A 25368-nucleotide genomic window follows, 5' to 3' on the forward strand; every position below is an offset into this window, starting at 1 on the left:
GCTTTTGTACAGTTTGATTGGAACATCTACCTAGAAATCGAGTCACGTACGTATTTTGCGTCATTGGGGGGGAGGCTGTTTCCTCCAAGGGTGTTACTAAGACGAAACCACAGTGTTTACAAGAAAGGCGCAGTGTAGTCTTTTAGTCTGTCATTGCAATAATTCCGAGAAGGAGCGACAGAGGTTTTAAAACCATACTACACAAGGTAAGACACGACTGCTACTGTAGTCACCGCATTTGAGTTGTTTTCATTCAGTTTTATTCTTAGTAAGCAAATATATTTGTGTTTCTTTAATGTTATAACTGAAACTTGTTCCACACAGCCGATTTTCTTTGGGGAAAACCCGTCATGCTTTGCTTGAAGGACCATCATTCATTCATCTGCCCACAACATTTTTTGTAGGGAATACTATACATCATTTGAGCATCAGTTTGAAGTTTATGATTATTCACTTAACCTCAGAAAGTTTTACTTGCACAGAAATTGTTGCTTGCCAACTGATACACCTTGCTTTGTCACGTTTCAAACTGGAAATATGTGTTGTGTTTGTGTTTCGTATTCCAATCTGTCAAGAGGGATGAAGTCTGTGGGTGCGTTTTTGTTTGACGCTCTTGTATAGCTTATAACGAAAATGAGTTAAAGCTTTTCATGTCGTTTTCAGGAAGACATGCAGTCACGAAAACCCGAGATGAGCGCGTTTTATTTTCTATGGACTTTACTCTCAACTCTTTGGATTGCAGGTGAGAGTTCATTTCCACATCTCTGATTGTAGTCTACACTAGTTAGGTTGGCTTTGTCTATTTTTATGTTAGCGACATGAGGAGATAGTTTGTATCCATCTATAGACTGTTGTGGAACGTTCATTGTGGTATCTGGCTGCTAGCGTTCAAACCACGGGGGGGGGGGGGGGGGGGGGGGGGTATTTATTTTTATGTAGTCGACATGAGGAAATAAGGAACTTCATCTGTTGTGAAAGGTTTATTGTGGTCGCTCTGTTAGCGTTCAAACAACGGGAAAGAATTAATAAAGGTGATGCTTATTCAAAAGTGAAAAACTGCGCATAATATGTTTTTATTTCTGGTCATTGATTTAATATCTGTATCGCTGCACACTGAACGAACGCTTGACTGTTTTCCTCGACTGCCACTTACAGTCTTCCTAAATGCATTGACTCAGACTAATGTTACGTTAGGTAGACCTATTATTAGCAAAAATTATGAAGTTGTGGAAGTCTTATTTGCAGTTGTTATCTAGGTGTTAAAAAAAAAAAAAAAAAAAACACCTTTAAAGTTCCCCGCTTCGCGTGTTCACACGACTTGACATCGGTAGCGCGTTCTCAGCTGCGGTTACGGAACTTTTCAAAACCACAACTGAAAGCTTACATGTGTTAAAACAAGGTCAGACACCTATGCACTTTAAAAGGGTGGTTTTTAACGTTTCGGAAGCTACAAAGGACGAGTTCGTTAAACAAATGTTCAATAATAATATTAGGCTACATAAAGTTGGCTTGAAGTTGGACATTCGATATTCGCAAATCTAGGGACAGGCTCTAAAGTTACATGCGAAACTACTGTACACTTCTCTAACGTCAATAGCATGCAAGGAGAATGACTATCAGTCATGAAATCAACTGTTAACTGTTCATCCAGGTGTCAACTATAATGCACACCTTTTATATTTTTTGATAATTATTAAAATAAACTGTAAATTATATGGAAAACAATTGCTACTTTTCATTACCGAATGGACTTAAACACAAATTTAAAGCTCAATAGCACTTAAACAGAATGACTCACTGTCATAAAACATACTGTAAAGTGTTCATCTAGGTGTCAGGTATAATGCACACCTTTTATATTTTTCATAATTATTCAAATAAACTGTAAATCATATGTAAAATATTGCTAAAATATTTTACATTTGAGCCCATTCGGTAATGAAAAATAGCAATATTTTACATATGATTTAAAGTTTTGGCAATGACATAAATTTTGTGTTTTGCAAAGTTTGCTGCTTCAGTATTTGTAGATTATTTTTCCACGTTTCTATGGTATACTGAAAAACAATGATAAGCATAAAATAAGTTTCAACAGCTTTGTCAAAAAAATAAAATGAGTCAGTATTTACAGTGTTGACCCTTGTTCTTCATAACCTCTGCAATTCGCACTGGCATGCTGAATATTAGCCTAAGTTTTCTGAGTTGATCACAATTTGTGGGCTTCTGGTTGTCCACTCGCCTTTTGAGGACTGATCACAGGTTCTCTGTGGGATTGAGATCTGGGGAGTTGCCTGGCCACTGATCCAAAATTTCAATGTAATGATCTTCGAGCTACTTCTTTATCACTCTTGCTTTATGACATGGTGCTCCATCATGCTGCAAAATGCACAGATCATCACCAAATTGCTCATGGATCGTTGGAAGAAGTCGCTCTTGCAGGACGTTTTGATACCATTCTTTATTTCCTGGCAGTGTTTTTGGGCAGAATTATGAGAAAGCCCACTCCCTCGGTTGAAAAGCAACTCCACAGATGGATGGTCTCATGATGCTTCACTGTTGGCACAACACAGGACTCATGGTAGCGTTCACCTTTTCTTCTCCGAACAATTGATTTTCCAGATGTCCCAGATAGTCGGAAGGGAGCTTCATCAGAGAAAATAACTTTGGACCAGTCTTCTGCTGTCCAGTCCTTGTACCACCTGCAGAATTTTTGTCTGTCCTTGAGGTTTTTCTTGGAGAGAAGTGGCTTCTTTGCTGTCCTTCTTGACACCAGGCCATTTTTCAGAAGTCTTGGCATAACTGTGCATGCAGATGCTCTCACACCAACCTGCTGCCATTCCTGAGCAAGCACTGCACTGCTGGAGACTCGATTCCGTAGCTGACTCTTCAGAAAGAGATGTCCTGGTGCTTGCTGGACACTCTGGGACGTCCTGAAGACTTCTTCACTGCAGTCGAACCTCTCTCCTTGAAGTTCTTGACGATATATATATTGTTTTTTTAAATGCGTTAAAGGTGCCAAAATGTTTGCAAAAATAATAACTGCATCTAAAATCAAATGACTATAGTGGCTCAGCGAATAAAGTAGTTTGAGGATATCCATAGCAACCGCTCACTCGATTGATCATGTATGTTGTAAGACATAACGTTAAAGGGTTAGTTCACCCAAAAATGAAAATAAGCCCATGAATTACTCACCCTCAAGGCATTCTAGTTGTTTATGACTTTCTTCTTTCAGGCGAATCCAATCGGAGTTATATAAAAAATTGTCTTTGATCTTCCAAGCATATGATCCGATCCGTGCGAACGCGTCTCTGGACCAGAGCCAAAGTGCGCACTGCCACAGTTCGCGTGAAACAACGTGAAACCTGACCTCATTTGCCCCAATCGAAAGCATACATTTACACTGTCTGAATCGTTCCCTATCGCCTACATCAGTGGTTCCCAACCACGTTCCTGGAGGCCCCCAACGCTGCATGTTTTCCATGTCACCTTAATCAAACACACCTGATTCAGATCATCAGCTCATTAGTAGAGACTCCAAGACCTGAATAGAGTGTGTCAGAGAAAGGAGAGATGCAAAATGTGCAGTGTTGGGGGGCCTCCAGGAACGTGGTTGGGAACCACTGGCCTACATTGTGCACTACGTGCCATTCACCGTACAGGAAATACTACACGGTGAACATGACCGATCTCTGCAGCGCTTCAGCATCTACTTATAGTTTAGGGGGCAGGTGCTTCGGATTCTAGAGAGCATTTGATTAGTCAGAAGATCTGAAGAGAAGATGAAGTACAAGGTGACGTCAAAAAAATCGTTGATCCTTTTTGGCGGAAGTGATGAACTGCAAGCCTTGAATGCCTAAATCCTTATTTTGTCACCGATTTGAAGCACACTGGCTATACAGCAGATTATACAGTAGACTAACATATTGAAACTAACACCCAAAAAACTTTAGTTTTGATTTCATGGGGACTTTAAATGTTCTTGAATGCATTACTTAGGTAGGCCTACATTTGCTCGTACCCTGATTTTTTTTTTTTTTAAATGACAAGTTGTCATTAAACAGGTAAAATTTAATGACAAGGCATAAAAGAGAAATTTGATTCATGAATTAAAACAGTAATTAGTCCCATACTAGCGAAATGTAGTAATTTTGTGTGTAATTTTTTTTTTCCTCTTCAGGGAGTGAGATGCATAACACAGATTTAAGATCATATACCATCAGTGCTGGTCTTGCATTTAAGCTTGAATGCAGTGAAATGCAGAATATGAGCTGGAGGCGTGTTCCTGATCAGAGGCTGGAAAGCATCAGCGGAATAAACATTCGTGGAAACGCGCTATGGTTTCTACCTGCTAACCTCTCCCACAGCGGATCCTACTCCTGTCTCAGCAGGTATGATGCAGTTCACAAAGTTGTTTCGTTTTGACATATATGTTTTGAATACCGAAGAACTTGTTTTATCACAAATCTTGTTCAAGCATCCTTGTTTTGTCCCGCTAAGGTCCACTTAGAATGTTGAAAATGCTCATTTGGTCATTCAAAATGGAATGTAATTATTTGAACACAACAGATGCAAACATAAAATAAAAACTGTAACACTTTTCTTTATATATTGTTTGTTTTCTGTTCAGTATTCCCTCATTTCCATTCTTTCATCCCAACTGTTGTTCTATATGGCAGAATTGGCAATGAAACCTGGAAAACAATATTTGAAGTCTCCGTTGAAAATAAAACATGCCCCAGTTTGAACAGAAAAGACGAAGTAATGAGCACAAAGGAAATCACTTGTTTGCTTCCTTACATCTTTGAGATCGACCCTCAGGCTCAAGTGACCTGGAGAAATGTAAGACACATTTTCTAAACGGATCTGAACCCAACCACTACTGCATAAGACCAACATGACTAAAAATCTTTAAAGGAATAGTTCATGCAAAACAATGGAAATTTGCTGAAAATGTCCTCACTCTCAGGCCATCCAAGTTGTAGATGAGATTGTTTCTTCATCAGATTTGGAGAAATGTAGCATTGCATCACTTGCTCAGCAGTGGATGCTCTGCAGTGAATGGGTGCTATTGTTTTCTCAAGACATTAACTGATGGACTGGAGTGGTGTGGATTATTGTGATGTTTTTATCAGCTGTTTGGACTCTCATTCTGACGGCACCCATTCACTGCAAAGCATCCATTTGTGAGCAAGCAATGCAATGCTACATTTCCCCAAGTATGATGAACAAACCAAATCACATCTAGCTTGGCCTGATACTGAGTACAGGCAAATGTACATGCATTTTCAGCAAGTTTTCACTTTTGGATGAACTCTTCCTTTAATGCTTTGGTTAACATTACTTTTATAAGAAACCAAAACATTGCTAAAGTCGAGAGTTCCTTACATACATGCAATTACAACTGCATTCACTTTCACATTTAAACATCATCACTCCTAAAGCCAAGCATGTCTGTACTTGTACATTGTAATTGTTTGTCCGCTAAACGGTTTGTTTTTCTTTCTCTTTAGAACTGCCACCCACTCAATGTGACAAACAGTAAGGTTTTCCCGATAAACAGATCCCGAGACATGATTGGACTCTATACATGCTTTGTGAGCTTTACTTTTGAAGGGCAGAATTACTCTGCTGCCCAGACTACAAAAGTCTACAGCCTCTCTATGGATTATGGTAAATGACTATTTAAAATCTGAAAGGATTCTAGAGGCTCTGTTTCAAATCCTGTAGTGAGTTGCAAGCCTACTAAATAAGTCTATTATTATTATACACACTGAGGGAAGAAAAAGTATGGCCAGAACCGTAAGGTTCAAAAAAATTAAAAGAAATAAGATCTTTCTGCCTTATTTAGACGTAAATGGTTCACACACACACACACACACACACACACACACACACACACACACACACACACACACACACACACACAGACATTAAAAAAAAAAAAAAAAAAATGACACACCACAATATTATTAAAACTTTAACTGAAACTAAAATGAAAATAAAAATATATAAATTACTTCAAAATGCTAATAAAAACTATAATAGTATCTGTTATACTAAAATAACTCTGCTTAGAATCCATTGAGAAAAACATCTTGTCAACTACATTTGATCTTAAAGATAAATAAATGCTTTATTAATATCCACTTTGGACCAAGAGATGGAAGTATAGAGCCGAGGTGAAAAAGTTCAGATTGAGAGAGTTTCTGTGGTTTGATCAATAATGTGATAAATGTGATTCATTTACAGTGGTGACAAAGCCTGAAATGATCTACCCAAAAGATGAAACACAAAAAGTAAAACTTGGTAAGTGATAATGATGACGATATTGTAACTTGTAACTGTCTTTTAAGCCCTTCTGCTGCTGGATGTGTGCATTTAATTCTTAATTCAATTATATGTGTTTTAAAAGAATAGTTCACCCAAAAATGAAAACAGTTTGCTCCCCCTCAGGGCATCCAAGATATAGATGAGTTTGTTTCTTCATCAGATTTGGAGAAATGTAGCATTGCATCAGTGTCTCAGCAATGGATGCTCTGCAGTGAATGGGTGCCGTCAGAATGAGAGTCCAAACAGTTGATAAAAACATCACAATAATCCACACCACTCCAGTCCATCAGTTAATTTCTTGAGAGGACAAAAGCTGTGTGTTTGTAAAAAAAAAAAAAAAAAAAATGTTAACTTTAAACTGTTGCTTCAGTCCAAGATACGAGTCCATAATCTATAGTTACGCTTCCTGTAGTGAAAAAGTAATCTGGTCTGAATTAGGAGAGAAATCTGCACAGATCAAGCACCGTTTACAAGCCAAAACAGTTAAAGAAAATATGAGAGAGGAACCAGGATTTTGACTTTTTAACTGAAGGAAGCATTATTATGGATTATGGGATTATAAAATGGACTATTTTAGCTGAAAACAAAAGTTTGTAGTTTAAAACGTCTTAAATCTGATGAAGAAACAAACTACATCTTGGATGGCCTGAGGGGGGAGTACATTTGCATTTTTGGGTAAACTAGACCTAAATTCAAGAAATGAATTGGAATTTGAATTCTGAATAAGCCTGATGTACATGAGCATGTGCAGTATGTGTTTGAATCGTTCATGTCATCGGGGCAGATTTAATTATTTAGAGGCCCCTAGGAATCGGGCTCTATATATTTGCACACATTTACCTGGATCAGCCTTGAATCTCCTTTTTTGTTGTGATGCTTGCTGCTGCACATTGGTGCCCCACAGAAGAGTCTGAAGTATAAATTATGATATTAATTTAAAACGTGGGCTTATGTAGGTGGATTTTCGAATTTGTGACATGGAAGGTCAGAACTACAGCGGTTTCCCCGGTAACGGCTGTAAACAAAGCAGCGCCGCTCATAAACGCTACTTCATCAAATAAAATGAAAATGTCAAGACATTCATATAAAAATTAGAGAATTTGTGAGGATGAGAAAAATATAGCCTATATTGAGGAGGAAAGTCCACTGAAGAGTTACCAGCGTAAGCCTGTGTGCCAAAGGCTGTCTAATTCTAAACTTTAAAATACACTTATTTTATTATTTTAACTTTAAATTTAAATGAAAATGAAAAAAAAAATTAAATGGAACATATACATTTACACACCCAAGGATTATATCAACCAAACAAGAATCTGCGTATGCATACTCTACTTGGGTCCTTCTCATATATACAGCATTTAAAACAATAAACATATAATACGCACTGTTATACAATATTTAATTACAGCTTCGGATACATGATATTTTCATTTGCTACAAGCAGGATACACGAAGTGAAGGAAGTGTGTTCAACTCGGAAATGCAGTCGGTTGTCGTGGTGATAAACACTGTAAAAAGCAGTGCTTAATGTGCATCTCGTATATGAAAAGCATTTTAGGGGGCCCTTGGCTTTTGGGGGCCCACTGCAGTTGCCTACCTTTGCCTAATGGGTAAGTCCGCCTCTGCATGTTATTACAGGTGAAAGTTACACACTGAACTGCAAAGCTCTTGTTGGGAAGAACGACGATGGAGAAACTTTGATCTACTGGCATAAAGGCTTAAAACTTCTGGACTACAACACAAGCATGTAAGTACCTTTGCCATTCACTATTCATGCATAAAAAACATCTATCCATATTAGCTGTTTCAACGACTAATCGAATAGTCGACTTTAATGCTCTACCATGAGGCTTTAAGCTTGATGTCGACTAGTCACTGGTCCTATAGAGGGCGCAACAGGATAAAAAATCTTTGAAGGACTTCCACATTTACGAGCTGTTTCCATCAGTTAAAATGACAAATAAATGCATACTCTGAAAGGCTCCACAAGACGTGTGTGAATATATTACTGGATGCTTGAAATTAAACAGGAGAATGCACGTTTTAAACCGCTTATTGTACAGGTAAGTTAATCGCTGATCTAATCTAATGCGCTGCTGCACTGTAACACACACACATAGGCTACAGACAGTAGCTCATACATCATGCGCAGATCGCACGCACACAGAATCATTCAGCGCGGAAATATTTGTCAACACTGTTCTGTGATTTCTGATTAAAATAGCTTAAAAACTGAAAAGTTCAAGCAACTAAATCCCACAGGTTCACTACTACTAGAAAGATGCTGCCATGCAGAATTAATTCACACACGCAATCGCTCTCACGACTGCATTCATATGAATGTAATCTTTACTGTGCCACTTTATCTGTATCTGATTTAGAACGAGCAGAAATCTGTGAGAAATATAATGACCCAAAGACAAAAGAACTGATAAAAATGAGCTGTTATTGGAGCAATAGCCTTGTTGGCAGCGCTGTGTCATGATCCATAGCTGTGCACAATGTGTTCGTCACAGCTCCAGACTTATTTGTTCATTAATGACATCATCAGCGATTAGTCGATTTTGACTTAACTTTCAACACATAAAACTCGACTTTAAAAAATCAGAGGTCGTTCAACTATATTATATATATATATATATATATATATATATATATATATATATATATATATATATATATATATATATATATATATATATATACCTGTATATCAATATACGTGTGTGAGTGTGTGTGTGTATATATTTATATATTAGTGCTGTTAAATGATTAATCGCGATTAATCGCATTCTAAATAATTTTTTTACATGATATATGTGTGTCTAGTGCGTATATTTATTATGTATATATATATACACACACAAACATGTATATATCTAAGAAAAATATGTTGTTTATATATTAAATATATCTATAAATAATATAAATTATATGAATATATATATATTGCATGTAAATACATGTAAATATTTTCAAAATATATACATGCATGTGTGTGTATTTATATATTTATAATAAATATACACAGTATCCATATATTATGTAAACAAAAACTTTTATTTTGGATGCGATTAATCGTGTTTAATCATTTGACAGTACTAATAAATGTATAATTTAATATGTATATATGTATGAATATATATATATATAGAGAGAGAGAGAGAGAGATCTTTTTTTATGATGTCCAACCACTTTGCTTCTGCATGTCTCATTTCATCAGTGTGAAAGAGGGGGAGCGGGATTACCTGCTGTCTGTTGTATACATCCCAGAAGTCACAGAAGAATATTTATACACTAATTTAACCTGTGTGGTTCAACACCCAGCAGGTTCGGCTTTTGGAAGAGTCTTTCTTATTCCTGGTGAGCTCTAGTCCATCTTTTACTCTTGTACATTATTAGTTAAAGTCTCCTCTTTTCTAACCTGCTTTCTGGTCTTTCTCTCTCCAGCGAGTCAAAATGAACGTTATTACTGGATCGGTCTTGGTCTGGTGGCTCTGCTCATATTACTGTGTGCCGTTGTGTTTCTTTTTAGAGTCGATCTGGTTCTGGCTTACAGGGCTGTTAGCTCATCTGCTACCAAAAGCAGTGGTATTTTTTAATTTCAGATTCATTTATTTTATTGACTGTTCTCTGTAGAGATGCTTATTAACTTCAATGACCATGTCAGTGGTTCAATTTTAAGCTAACAGATTTTACTGTGTACAATTAAAATGTACTAATTATTAATATTAAATATTATTATAAAATTTTCATTATATAGATAATGAGTGTTTTAAATATATTATGAGAATGAAATGAACTGAAAATAAGGGGTTTTTTTTGTTTTGTTTTTTTTTTAAAAAATCATGCAATTCATGTATCATTCAATATCATTTTATAATAAAAGCATGTAACGGCTTTTCACTGTAATCCAACAATGTGATGATTTTGTCAACAAACCAGTTACACATATTTATTAAAGCTGGGAAACATTGCTTAAACATGTCCAAGTCAAATTTTACCTTAAAAAAATAAATAAATAAAAAAAATAATAATAATAATAATCAGTGCACAGTCAAGAGGTGACACCAACATCTGATCATATAAAATAATTGTACATATTTTATTTTTATATTCACTTTTATGTTTTATTTAATTAAAAATAATTAAATTGTGATAATTCTTGTTATATTTGTATTGTTATTTTTTATTATTTTATTTTTGTAAGTGTCGATTATTCTCATGCTTTATTTAAGATGGCAAGTGGTACGATGCGTATGTGAGTTACCTCCATGGTGTTCAACACGGCTCAACTTCTGCAGCTACATTTGCATTGGATTTCCTTCCCGCGGTTTTGGAGGACCTTTATGGTTACAAACTCTTTATCAGCGGTCGTGATGAACTTCCTGGGGAAGGTAAACATCCTGTCACATGATCACACTAACACAGCTCTACACAAGTAAAACCCTGTTCAAAAAAAAAAAAGGCATGTTTGAATTAAATCACTGAAAAATATTAATTTTAAAGATTTGATGTTGTCTATGCAGCATAACTCTCCATAAATATATATAGAAAAAATTCAGATTTATCTGTTTGAATTGCATATAAAATGTCTAAGCATTTGTATTACACAGTTTTAACATAAACAAACTAATAAACTTAATGTAATGCATATTTGTCATACAGAATTTCTTTTTTCCATAGTGAAGAGATTTATGAGTTAAAGCAATTTGATAATAATTTCTATTCGTATTTCGATTCAGTTTTTTGTAGTTTGAAAGTTGTAGTATTTTTTGTTATATATATAGCCTATGTGTGTGTGTGTATATATATATATATATATAGGGGTGGCACGGTTCGCTAAAAAAAACCGAACCGTTCGGTTCACCACACACGGACCGTAGCACGTAAAACAAACAAGGTTCAGCTAATATATGTTTCTGTTAATGCATGCGCATTTTGGAATCCCAGACATTATAACAACAGCGATGAGGGAGAGAAAAAAAACCTGGACAAATCATTCAACGCGAATGCTGTATGCTGGAATATGAGCAGTCATATGTTCCGTCATCACCCGGGTGCTGATAGCGAGCCCTCACAGATGAGACCTGAACAGCACACGTATCTGTGTTTAAACTAAACTCATTTAAGCCTTGCTTGCGAGTTTAAACATGTAAGAGCCAAAGGACGCAAACCCGCGCCTCAGAACGCGCGCAAATATAAGCTCTCTCTGAAGTATTGTGTTTAAATGGACAAATTCAGACAAAAATTATGTCCGTTTTGGTAAGTATCCTATAGCAGACATAGCTGACTGAACGTAGCCCTACTTGATCAGTGCATTCTCTTAAAGTGACAGTCTTAATATTAATCGAACAGCAACAACAAAGAAATCACTCACTGATCTTGATTAAAAAGCTTTTGTAACTTTAATGAGGAATAATCTTTAATGTATACAGTCCAATATGCAATGCTGTTTTACATTTGATTACTTTATTCAATTTCTGTACGTAAAAACTTATGCTAGACAAAACTGCCTAAACAAAACAAAACCAAAAAAACAACAACTGAAACTCACTGTTTATTGTTTGTATCTTTACTCTATTGTATTTATTTGTGCTGTTGCTTGTAGTTAGATAGAATATTCTTCCTTTTTTTATTAAAAAAGTATAGTTTTTCCATAAACAGCACATACTGAACTGAACCGAAAACCGTGACTCTTAAACCGTGAAACAAAGTATAGTTTGTAAAAGTTGAACCGTGCCACCCATAATATATATATATATATATATATATATATATATATATATATATATATATATATATATATATATATATATATATATATATAAAATATGAATTTGTATATGAATTTTTTTAATTGTTAGTTAATAAATTAAGTTTCAGTTTTAGTTAACTATAATAATTACCCTGGTCTAATCCAAATGGATAGAAATTTTAAATGCAAATACCTACATCTTCAGGCTTAAATATCTCCTTGACTGTTTATTGTAGCACAATCATACTAAAAAACAAGCGTTTGACATTAATGAACTCTCTTTTTCAGCGGTGCATGAAGTCATTGCTAACACAATGAGCCGAAGCAGAAGGCTGATCATTGTTCTTACATCACAGAGCTGTGTGTTACCTCAAACTGACACCACCAAGAGCATTTTACCAGATAAACTCCCCATATCAGATCATGATGTGCAACTGAAAGCAACAAACACTTCCTCTGACCAGATATGGGCCTCTTACGAGCAACGGGTGGGTCTCTATGACGCTTTAGTGAAGCAGGGTCTGAAAGTCATCCTGGTGCAGGTGGAGGACGGGGTTGAAGAGGCTCTGCTGCCCGAATCTTTGCGTTACATCATCCGCACCAAAGGCATCCTCAGATGGAGGCAGAATGCCGGTCATTGGGGGAACAGAAGCTTCTTGAAACACATGCGCTATCAAATGCCTCCAGCGAAGCGGCGGAAGAGCCAAGAGCTGATGGTGATTTGAGATCTCTTCGACCACGGAAACATTCTACACAAATACGTGAACTCGTTATGAAGTGTGTATTGATAACACGACTCAAGAAAGACAAGAACGCACACTTACATTGAAAAAGGATACTAAATTTAGTAAGTGGTTGCAAACAATTTATTTTAGCTACGTTTAAAAAGAATGTTGAAAGTTAGTCAACTAAATTGGTTTATTTAAATGTAGCTAAAATACATTGATTGCAACCACTTTAAAAAAATAAGTAAATTCAAATTAATCTTTAATCAGAAGACCTCAGAGGCGGGGCAAGCGCTTCCAGGTTTTGTTTACAGTAGCAAGTTGGCATGGCAACTGTTTTATTTTACGGAACATGGCGGAGGAAAAGTTTTGGCTTTTAGTATGAATATGTTAGCCTTAATGTTATCTCTAAGCTAGTGTGCTAGTGACAAAATTAAGATTTACAAGATATAAGCACTCAAAACTCACTTTGGCCAGTATGGATCAACGCTTTTGATGACATTACCCTGTACTTCAGCTTCCTGTCAAACTTTTTGTTCAATCAAATGCTAGAATCTGAAGCATACCACTGCCTATAAACAGATGCTGAAGCTGAAATCGGACACTTATTCAAAGATTTTGTATTTTCTGTACGGTGAACGAGGATAGGAAAGGATTCAGGTGTAAATATGCTTTCCGTTGCATTCCTTTACCAAGCTCAATGGCTCTAGCCCAAGCTGTGATATAAATGAGTGTTATTTGCTATTTTTAAAAAAAGGGGGTAGGGCTACTTGATATGTCCCGTCCTGTCTTCCTGTTTCTGTTAAAATGAGGTCAACACATAGAATAACGCTGCACATTTTAAAGCTATTCAGTGGACCATTCCTTGCGTTTTTAGATGCAAAGACGTGTTCTGTGTGAACGCTGAAAAGACAGGCGATGCAAGTTAGCAATTAAAATAAAATAAATGAATATAGAAGTGTTTTTTTAATAGAACAATATATTTTTTAAATAAATTTCCTCAATTATTTTTATATTTTATATTCTTTTGTTAATGCGGCAACAAGTGCATATGCTGTTGGGTATTTTGTGTTACAGTTACAGAGTTTCTACTTTTTTATTTGTTTGTTTTTTATTATTTATTATGAATGATTATTATTCCTATTTTATTTTTTCCTGAATTATTTAATACATTAAAAATATTTAAAACTTTTACAAGTGGTATTGTGACTACAGTTGATGTCAGATATAATATTGTTAATGTTTTTTGGGTTTTCATTAAAAAATAAATAAATAAAAACATTCACTGATTCATGTTTCATTGATCCATGTCATAGCCTATAAAATAATGATTTATTACAGTGCATCTAATAAATATTTGTCAAATATGTATACACTGAAAAAAAATATAATTTTCATTTAGAAATTGCTAGTAAATTTCACGATTAATTACAAAGAAACTGCCAAAACAACACATTGTGTATTTAAGCTGTCTATCGCTATCAAAGCTTTATGACTATATTAGGACAATGTGCGTAATCATGTTAGCAATGTATTAAATCATGCTAGTGATGTGCTAAATCATAATAGCCACATGTTAATATATACTAAATCAAGCTAGCAACATGCTAATTCATGTTAACAACATGTTAAAACGCTGAAAATCATGCTATCAACATGGTAACTCTTGCTAGCAATGTGTTAAATCATGCTAACAACGTCAAAACTTGTTAACAATTTGCTAATTCATGTTAGCAACATGCAAAAACATGCTAGCAATGTGTTAAATCAAGCAACCATCATGTTAATGCATACAAATGTGCAAAATCAAGCTAGCAATGTGCTAAATATGGTAACATGTAAAACATGCAAGCAAAGTCTTAATTCATGTTAGCAGTTTGTTAAAACATACTAACAATGTGTGCGTCCGAAATGGAATACTGCTTAGTAGCCAAGTCGCTTTAAGACAAGTCATGTCACTCGGCGGCCATCTTTGAAACGCCTCTCGGGCTCAGAAAGTGCAACTCCTAGCTCTTTGAATGGGGAAACATCAAATTCTACAAAACTGTTCACTAGGTTTGCGATTAAATTTCATATTTGAAATCACCAAATAAATCTGATAACAACCGTGTCATAAATTTTGTTTATTTTGCTCAAATAGCGTTATAAACGCTTATTATTTAGGATAGATCATGCAGTGCGCATGAGTGCACTTCTCAGAACGCTGACTGTTTCTATAGCAACCGGGACGCTTTTAACGGCAGCTGCAGTGACGCGCTGACTTTATCGATTAGCGATTGGCTCCTTTATTCAGAAGGCGGGGCCTCTTGCGATTGAGCGCTGCATTTTTCCCCATTCAAAACCATATAGTCTTTGTTAGTAGGTACTACATTTAAATTTGAACTTACTACTCGACAGTTAACGGAATTCGAACGTACTACATCCGCCGTGTTGATGTTGTCACGTGACAAGCCCTCACTGTTGTGCGTACGTCGTGTTTGTTTTGTATCGTTATTACAGCTTTCATCTGCGATTTAACGTTGATTGGATCACGCCTTCTCGACAGCTTCTAAATCATTTATCAAATAACGTAAGTACAATTTAAATATTTATATTTAGATTTTTAATTTTGAATCAGAATGTAATGTCTGTTATGTGAATGATAGGGGAGAGGCTTATTTGGAGAAATGAAGTAATTTATTTTTTTGTTTTAATTAGTTTAAATACACAGGACAAACAAAATACATGAATCAATGAATAAACTTGAATAAATACATAATACACAATTGGATAATAGAGAGAGAGAGTGAATAGTATACATACAATATATACATAGCCTAAATAAATATTATGGATAGATGCAATATATACATAAATACATAATATAAACATAATAAATAATGTACATATATATATATTATATATATATATATATATATATACATATATATATATTATAATTAGTGGTGGGCCGTTATCGGCGTTAACGTGCTGCGTTAACGTGAGACTCTTATCGGGCGATAAAAAAAAATATCGCCGTTAATCTATTCTCAGAGTCGGGTTGGGAGCTGGGTCTATATACGCAAGCTATGATGACTTTCACCGTGATAGTTTAGCGCGGATGCATACCTAGACGAATTGCAATGTAGGGAGCGAGAACGAGTCTTCGAACTTGTGTGTATGCCTACTGGGAAATTACCAAGCTTCCCAAAAAAAACTCACGCCTGTTTCACACATAATCCGTCTGCAGTGCGTATACAGTCCGTGTGTGTTACGTATGTGGTGCAGAAGTAGCACGGACTCATTGTGCTTTCACACAGGACGCGTTTGCAGTCCGCTACTGATCCGCGGCTGTTTAGTCCACAAACACAACATTTGTTCATTATTCTATATTTCAAACCATGTAAAAAAAAAAAAAAAAAAAAAAAAAAAAAAAGCTGCTCAAGCAAGTGGCAAAACATTTAAACACAACAATTAGCCTACTTTTCTTGTTGGGATATCTATAATATTTAAAATTAAAGCACCACTGACAGAAACAGTCGACTCTCGTGCCTTTTGCATTTAAATCTTTATTACAAGCAATCGCACGGTTCTTAATTAACTTTGTTTTTCTGCTTCCATAAAAGTGCATAGGCCTATATCATGTTGCCTCGTTTAAAGGTGCTCTTTTTCTTGTTTTAAACTTAGCCAAAAACCCATGTGTTGCGTGTGAAACAAAGTAGGCTTTAATTAGTAGGCTATACATTTATTGTGAAATTGCTGCATTTCCGTGTCAATCCATGTTAATTTTTACCACGAACAATGCGCTGTCATTTTAATTCAGCGCATGCAGCACAGCAAAAATAGACTCGGTACATAAACGATCGCTGCACTGCTGCAGACGCGCCGCTCCTGGGACGCACTGACGGACCACAACCGCGTGAACGCTGGAATCCGTTAACATGGGTGCGTAAAAAAATAAAAAAATGCCACGCATACGCACTGCAGACGGCGTATGTGTGAAACAGGCGTAAGGTTGTTTGCAACTTGTGCAATGCGGAATAAGTTTACTGTTTACAGTCTCAAGTACCACCTAAACGCAAATCATCCTTTAGCTAATGCGGAAGATGCCGGGCCAAGTAATGTAGCGCAGTGGAAGAGTCGTCGTCAAACTACTATGTTAAAGTGCAGCACAGCTCTATCAGTACTAACAAGTACATCTTATTGAACATAATTTGAATGCCTTCGGCAGAATTTAAATGAGCCATTTTAATCTATATTAATTCCAAGATTACAGTGAGATTAATCTAGATTAAAAAAATTAATCTATGCCAACCACTAATATATATATATATATATATATATATATATATTTCCAAGATTATATATATATATATATATATATACACAGCCACACACACATTTACAGACTTAGAGCCCTACAACCTACTGCCACCTGAATGCTGCTGTGCCAATTCTTCAATTGTATTTCGAAGATGGATCTGACCTCCGCCCAAACCTCCGTCAGTCCATCACGTCCCTCATCGCTGCTTTTAAGTCAGATTCTGACCATGGCTGGGAAAAAAAGGTATCGAGGTGCTGGTGTTTCTCTACTGGTTGGCTGGGTCTCCAGTTTTCCAGGATGCCACATCCGGATCAAGCCACCAGCAAGTGATGCCCCATGTTATTTTAACAGGAAGCTGTTCCATTCCATTTAAGCTGCAGGCCATCACCGACCACAAGGGGAAGTCCCTCGATATCTTTGTTGGATATCCCGGGTCTGTGCACGATGCCAGGGTGCTGAAGAATAGCCCCATTTACACTGGCCCCCGGTATCCAGTACAGATGGTGGGTATCCCTGTTTAAGTAGCGCCCATCTGCCTCACCACACCATTCAGAGAGCCTGTACAGAATCCTGGACGGGGGCAAGCACGCCCGTACACGCAACATTGTTGAGAGAGCCTTTGGGATGCTGAAGACACGCTCCATCTTCAAGAAAAATCTTCAAACTTAAAGCTTTACAAACTTCTTGAAAACTTTCAAACTAGGCTTTGTCAAGCCAACACCAATGTTTGTTTACAAAGTGTACAGTCAACATTTGAAGGGGATCAAAACTTTTCATCGTAAAACCAAAATGCATTCTTGTCTAAGGACAACTCTGATGGACTTTTTTGATCCACTTCAAATGTTGACTGCTGTATATTATCTATATATGGTTGCTTGCAACTGAAAATTGTCAAAGAATAAGGTAAGAACAGGTTCTTAATAGGTTGTTAATATATTTATTTCATGTTTTGAGAGCAGATTTGAGTGATTTTCATCATTTCTGGGGGTTTTCACTGCACGTCATGTCTAAGGTCACTGTAACTCACTGCAGCTCACTTTACTCCGTACTGAAGAGAAAACAGGAAGTTCTTGCTCTGCTTGTGGCTAAGGCTTCTGTATGTTGGTTGATTTTTCATCGTGCTTCATTTCCACATAAATTCATACGCATGAGCTTTGAACATGTCATCATATGGCTGCGGTCAGCCCCATGTTTTTTTTTTCTTTTTTAAACCAGTTCTGGTCACTTTATATGCATTACACTCCACAGGTATCTTCATATGAGCATATTTGTTATAAAAAATGTTAAGATTGATTAATTTAATTTGTTTAAAAATATATATATTTGTGTTGTTGACAAACTGACAGATTTTAGGTAAAAACTAAATGCTTATATGTTGTTGGTTGGCAAAGAAAAATTAGTTTCTCAAAAAATAAACTGGTTGACCTTTTTATTTATTTTTTAATTTGCACTTTTTTGTAGATATTACGGTTGTTGACAAGTGGGCAATATTTTTCAGTAAAAGGGCATTCTGAGATGAGAAGTGATTTTATTTTATTTAAGGATAATTAAACTAAATCTAAATATGCGTAATTTAGCTCTTGACTGAATCTGATCTGAAGTCTTCCTATGAACTTCATATTAGTATATTTGTTATTTATTATATTATTATATTTGGGTTCTTGATGAACGGACAGATTTTCGGTTAAGAGTAGATGCTGAGATACTTTTAAGTCTGAAAAAAAACAACACGGGATGATACATCACACGCTGGTGGTCACACACATCCATTCGCTCTCAATGCACATCCATGATGTACCACACCTGTCTGACAGGCATTTGTTAAATACTGAAGGTATTATTTAGAAAACACAACTTTCCATACATCAAAAATGCAAATAAGCAGCATGAAGTAATGCATATGAGTTAAGCACTGTATTTCAAGTCTTCTGAAGTTATATAATATCCTATAAAAACAAACCCAAATTGAAAGTTTATTATTTTGTGTTTTGCAGAAGAAAGTCTGTCATACATTTGGATCAATGTGAGGATGAGTAAATGATGACAGGATTTTAATTATTTGGTGTACTGTCCCTTTAAATTAATATCAACAATTAGAAAAGTAGTCACACCTTAAAAAAAAAATAGACATTAAAATGAGTTTTTACTTCATTCATGTTCAATAGCAGAAATTTGGGGTTGGTAAATTTTTTTTTTTTGAAAAAAAGTTTCTTCTGCTTACCAAGCATGTGTTTATCTGATCAAAAATACATATAAAAATTGAGAAAAAATATTTCAAATCAAATTAACTGTTTTCTATGTGAATATATTGTAAAATGTAATTTATTCGTGTGATCAAAGCTGGATTTTCAGCATCATTATATAATTTTTTTGGCAAGTCAGATTTTTCAGAATTCATTATAGTATGCTGATTTGCTGCTCAAGAAACATTTCTGATTATTATCAGTGTTGAAAACAGTTGTTTACAGGTTTTTCAGGTTACATGTTTCAAAACAGAAAATTACAGTTTTTGGCAAGGTCCCCGTTTGACTTGTTTTTGTAGATTTGTGTAAAGCGATCCGCCCTTTACGTGGAATTTTGTACCTGTTTAAAGAAAAGAAAAAAGCAGCTGTTCACCTTATTAGAAGTCAGACTACCATGGCAATGATGTCGAAACTGGTATTTCAAGATTAAAAAAAAAAAAAAAAAACTTACAGTTGGTTAAATTACATCTGCTCTAGAGTAAGCTTTAACTCTCCTACTGATATTTAACAGGATAGTTCACACATTTACTCAAGTCGTTCCAGACCTGTATAACTTAAAATGATGCGAGGGTGAGTAAACAATACAAATGAAGAATAATGGGGTGAACTGTCCCTTTAAGACTCCATGAACTCACCTTAGCGTCGTTTCCATGACGACTAAATCAGTCACACCTAACTGCATCTCTCAGCCAGCGGTTTAGTTATTGTGAACTCTAAACGGCCAAATAAACACATATTTCGTGTTTTTACTCTTACAACAAGCAATGTAAGTTGTCGTGTGATTTATTAATATGTTTTTACTTAATGTGAAGGCTACTGTACGTTCATTATTCATGTCCATATGCCGTTTCTTAACCACCAACAGAATGCGACAGAGTTTACGACAGTGAATCAGGACGAAATTAGAGAAAAGACTTAAGAGGTGAGGAAAAATAATTAGTTATGTCATAAAATACGATGTGATATAATAGCAGTGACTAGAAAGAGGCGTGTGAGGCGCGTTTAAGCCGCTCTTAAAGGGATAGTTCAACCAAAATTTACTCACCCTCATTTTTTATTTATTTTATATTATTTTATTAACAATTATGATCTTATAATTTTAGTCGGGAAGAGAGAATTAACAATGATGCTATATTTAAAATAATGTTTTTTTAAACATACATAAATAAATATATGTAGTATTTTAGTTTGACAGACAGAATTCACAAAAATGAATCTATTTTAAGTTACTGCATTCAGTGTGTGTGTGTATATAGCATATATATATATATATATATATATATATATATATATATATATATATATATATATATATATATATATATATATATATATATACAGGTGCATCTCAATAAATTAGAATGTCGCTGAAAAAGTTCATTTATTTCAGTAATTCAACTCAAATTGTGAAAACTCGTGTATTAAATAAATTCAGTGCACACAGACTGAAGTAGTTTATGTCTGTGGTTCTTTTAATTGGGATGATTTTGACTCACATTTAACAAAAGCCCACCAAACCCACCATCTCAACAAATAAGAATATGTTGACATGCCAATCAGCTAATCAACTCAAAACACCAGCAAAGGTTTCCTGAGCCTTCAACATGGTCTCTCAGTTTGGTTCACTAGGCTACACAATCATGGGGAAGACTGCTGATCTGACAGCAGTCCAGAATACAATCATTGACACCCTTCACAAGGAGGGTAAAACACAAACATTCATTGCCAAAGAGTCTGGCTGTTCACAGAGTGCTGTATCCAAGCATGTTAACAGAAAGTTGAGTGGAAGGAAAAAGTGTGGAAGAAAAAGATCCACGACCAACCGAGAGAAGCGCAGCCTTATGAGGATTGTCAAGCAAAATCTATTCAAGAATTTGAGTGAGCTTCACAGGGAATGGACTGAGGCTGGGGTCAAGGCATCAAGGGCCACCACACACAGACGTGTCAGGAATTTGGCTACAGTTGTTGTATTCCTCTTGTTAAGCCACTCCTGAACCACAGACAACGTCAGAGGCATCTTACCTGGGCTAAGAAGAAGAAGAACTGGATTGTTGCCCAGTGGTCCAAAGACCTCTTTTCAGATGAGAGCAAGTTTTGTATTTCATTTGGAAACCAAGGTCCTAGAGTCCACAGTCTGTGATGATTTTGGGTGCAGTGTCATCTGCTGGTTTTGGTCCATTGTGTTTTTTGAAAACCAAAGTCACTGCACCTGTTTACCAAGAAATTCTGGAGCACTTCATGCTTCCTTCTGCTGACCAGCTTTTTGAAGATGATGATTTCATTTTCCACCAGGATTTGGCACCTGCCCAAACTGCCAAAAGCACCAAAAGTTGTTTAAATGACCATGATGTTTGTGTGCTTGACTGGCCAGCAAACTCACCAGACCTGAAGCCCAGAGAGAATCTATGTGGTATTGTCAAGAGGAAAAAGAAACAAGAGACCAAAAAATGCAGATGAGCTGAAGGCCACTGTCAAAGAAACCTGGGCTTCCATACCACCTCAGCAGTGCCACAAACTGATCACCTCCATGCCACGCCCGAATTGAGGCAGTAATTAAAGCAAAAGGAGCCCCTACCAAGTATTGAGTACATGTACAGTAAATGAACATACTTTTCAGAAGGCCAACAAATCACTAAAAATGTTTTTTATTGGTCTTATGAAGTATTCTAATTTGTTGAGATTGCCGTTTTTTTTTTTTGTTAAATGTGAGCCAAAATCATCACAATTAAAAGAACCAAAGACTTAAACTACTTCAGTCTGTGTGCACTGAATTTATTTAATACACCAGTTTCACAATTTGAGTTGAATTACTGAAATAGATGAATTTTTCCACGACATTCTAATTTATTGAGATGCACCTGTGTATATATATTTAGACATTTAGACTTACAAAGACTTACAAATGATGACAATAGAAGCAATCAAATTCAACAAAAGAGCAATAATATGCAAGTGCTATGACAAGTCTCAGTTTGTCTAATGCAGTACACATAGCAAGGTTTTTTTTTTTTTTACACACACACACACACAATGGTTATTTGAATTAGTTTTTAGATTTTTATGTTTCATTTTCATTTTAATCGTAATTAAAGTTTTAGTAATTTTGTTTTCTATTTGTATCTTATAACCGTTAATAGAAATAGACATTGTCTAATAAACTAACACAGCTAATACAAAACAAACAAAAAAAGACAAAAACACAAACAAAATAACTAAAAAATAATTTTCAGTTTTGTTCTTATTTATATATGGTTATAAATTTTTTGCTTTAAATTATGCTTAAAAAAGATTGTTGCATTTTATTTTACTACAGTGGATCAGTAAGGAATTACCAAAAAGACTTCAGAGGTGAGGAAAAAATAAACAGCTATGAGATAAAATATGGGATTTGTTATTTATTAAATGTTTGCGGTGTATCGTGTATGTTGAATATAATTAGTAAAATAGTTATAAAAGAGTTTTTGAGAGTATAAAGTCCACCCCCCACCATGCAACTTCATTTAAAGTTTGAAGCTTTGAAAAGGACAAATGCGCCATAAAAATATTCCATATAACCTACACGCATGTCATGTCAGAGCATGTCAGCCCAATAAAGCAGTCATGCTTTTCTCAATGATAATGTAATCTGATCGTCCGTGTAAAGAATTGCATTTCTCCCACTTAGAGTTGCACTTGGTGACCATTACTGTGGCAACTTGTTTTGGTGACTAGTATACATCTGTGGAAGAAAAGAAGAAAAAAAAGCAAACAGCAAAACTGTCAAGCTTTTAGATTTTTATTTTCTTCTGTTTCCTTGAATGTAAAACCCAGTCAGAACATATAATGTTGATTATATGAAGCTGAGAAATAAGAGATTTTTACCAATCACAGTCCAAGGAGAGAAGTGAAAAAAATCCTTTAAGGTAAAAGTATCTGAAAAATGCAACAGATGAAGTCAATTTTATTCTTCTGTAATATTGTTTTATATATATTATTTTATACTAGCACTTACCTTTTCTTTTCTTGTCTATCCTATTCTTGGGAAGGGGAAAGAAAAAAAAAAAAAAAAAACCTTGGTATGAGTTCTATGCTAGACTAACTGAGACTTGTCATGGCACTTGTATACTGTTGTTGTTCTCTCGTTGATCTGATTGCTTCTATTGTTCTCATTTGTAAGTCGCTTTGGATAAAAGCGTCTGCTAAATGATTAAATGTAAATGTAATGTAAATGTTTTAATAATCTGTAAAAGTTTCTTTCTTAGTATGTGTTAAAGTAACAGTTTTTCTATTTTCTATTAATTTTTGTGTATTTTATACAGGAAGAGGCTATTAATTTTTCTTTTTTCAATTGTTAGTCTGTGTAAACAGGCTAGAAAGATGTCTTTGACCCATTGCATTCAGTTTCACTGTGAAAACGCAAGAACACGTCCTATGTGAACTTTGTAGAATAAGATGAGTTTTATTTGCAAATGTGCTTTTTATGCAAAAAGTAATGAGTTTTGTTTCCAGAAATGCTGTGTGCACTAGAAGAGAAAGTACACCCAAAGGATATCAGCAACATCCAGTTAGGAAATCTGACAACTTTATTCCTAAACATCGAAAAGGTGAGGCATAGTAAAAAAAAAAAAAAAAAAAAATAAAAAAAAAAAAAATAATTTTAATTATAATAATAATAATAATAAATTAATAAATAAAAATAAAACAAATCATGAAACAGCAAAAAAAAAAAAAAAAAAAAAAAAAAAATACATTTTACAATTTTAGTTTGGAGGACAGAATTCACAAAATTGATTCTATTTTAAGATACTGTATTTTATTTTTTTTTATTTTTTTAAATCATGGTTACCTGAAACCAGTGTTGTTTTAGTATCATTGACATAATATTGTAGTTTTTAAATTGGGGTTTATTTTTATTTTATATTTACCATTTTCATTTCAAATGTACTTTTAAAAAATAATTTTGTTGTGTGTTTGTCATTTTTTTTTATTATATTTGTGTTGTAAGTATTATTTTTTATATCATTTTAAAACGATAAATGATGACTTTGCAACTAGCTGAAATTAAGTAAGCTTTCAGTTAACATTTATTAAGTAAAATTTTTTAATGGGTGTAATTTTAGTTTTAGTTAACTATAATAACGCTACTTGAAATATTAATAAACTTTAACTGAAATAAAAACCTTAATCTTATTTTATGATCTTATGTTTTGGCCATCACATAAAAAAAAAAAAACACAACAAAACTTTAAAATTAAAATGAAAATAGAAAATATAAATGAAATAAATAAAAATAAATAAATATAAAATATTAATAAAACCTATAGTAGTATCAGTGATAGTAAAATAACACGATGCAGAATGTTTCACAGCACAGCTCATGATTTGAGCTCTTTAAATGAGGCTTTCAGTCTCTGTAATGCTTCCGTCTCTGTGTCTGACATCACCACTGCAGCAGTGCAGTTTTTCAGCGCAGCAGCAAATGCATTGTAGCCCATCCTGTCTGTGCCCTCCCTCCCCATCCCGTGCATCTGCGCTTCTCATTCACGCTCACTATCTCTAACACGAGCATGGATGAGGCAGCAGTGGAGCCGACCCTGGTGCAAACGCTCGCTATGAGCGCCGTTAAAGGCCGATATCTGACTCTGTCTCCCTCCTTCCAGCGATGCTCGCTCGCCTCATGGATTAAAGAAAACATCAAGAAGAAAGAGTGCTGCTTCTATGTGGAGGATGGCAGGTATGAACTTGTCTTATAATGTTTACTCCATCATACTGGGCAATTAATCCTTAAAAGCCTACTGTATCATATTTGATATGAACAACATGATTAAACTTTTGCTGAAAAATGTCACAATTTACTACATGCCTTCTGTTGTCTGATAGATAGTTTAGCCTTTTTAATATAATTGTACAAACATCCACCTTCAGCTCATGCTTTTTGCCGTCAAAACTACTGATTTTAGTAAACGTAAGAATAACTAGTAATATTTCCAGATGAACCATCACTGGACTGAAGCAGCTCTGCTTTAT

General features: G+C 35.0%; 2 protein-coding genes across 2 annotated transcripts in view; both read left to right on the forward strand.

The window, feature by feature from the left end:
• Positions 1-59: 59 nt before the first annotated feature.
• Positions 60-14107, forward strand: LOC109066881 (interleukin-1 receptor type 1-like). Its single transcript, XM_042717098.1, has 11 exons — positions 60-206; positions 664-742; positions 4181-4391; positions 4680-4842; positions 5514-5673; positions 6253-6309; positions 7972-8080; positions 9557-9696; positions 9784-9924; positions 10572-10730; positions 12380-14107. Exons 2-11 carry the CDS (start codon positions 670-672, stop codon positions 12814-12816), a joined length of 1650 nt encoding a protein of 549 aa, XP_042573032.1. The 5' UTR covers positions 60-206; positions 664-669; the 3' UTR covers positions 12817-14107.
• A 5677-nt stretch (positions 14108-19784) lies between these two features.
• Positions 19785-25368, forward strand: part of LOC109071544 (transient receptor potential cation channel subfamily M member 2-like) — a 33743-nt gene continuing 28159 nt past the window's right edge. Inside the window, 3 exon segments of the mRNA XM_042716000.1 lie at positions 19785-20284; positions 23851-23945; positions 25002-25075. Coding sequence (XP_042571934.1) covers positions 23853-23945; positions 25002-25075 — 167 coding nt within the window. The 5' untranslated portion in view covers positions 19785-20284; positions 23851-23852.

Source organism: Cyprinus carpio, chromosome B1 (genome assembly GCF_018340385.1).
Source record: "Cyprinus carpio isolate SPL01 chromosome B1, ASM1834038v1, whole genome shotgun sequence".
Taxonomy (NCBI): domain Eukaryota; kingdom Metazoa; phylum Chordata; class Actinopteri; order Cypriniformes; family Cyprinidae; genus Cyprinus; species Cyprinus carpio.

Bases quoted from the DNA above. Each gene is read 5' to 3' on its own strand.
- LOC109066881 (XM_042717098.1), top strand. From the start codon at position 670: ATGCAGTCACGAAAACCCGAGATGAGCGCGTTTTATTTTCTATGGACT. The intron at 4,843-5,513 runs GTAAGACACATT...CTTTCTCTTTAG, and splicing joins CTCAAGTGACCTGGAGAAAT to AACTGCCACCCACTCAATGT. The intron at 9,925-10,571 runs GTATTTTTTAAT...GCTTTATTTAAG, and splicing joins ATCTGCTACCAAAAGCAGTG to ATGGCAAGTGGTACGATGCG.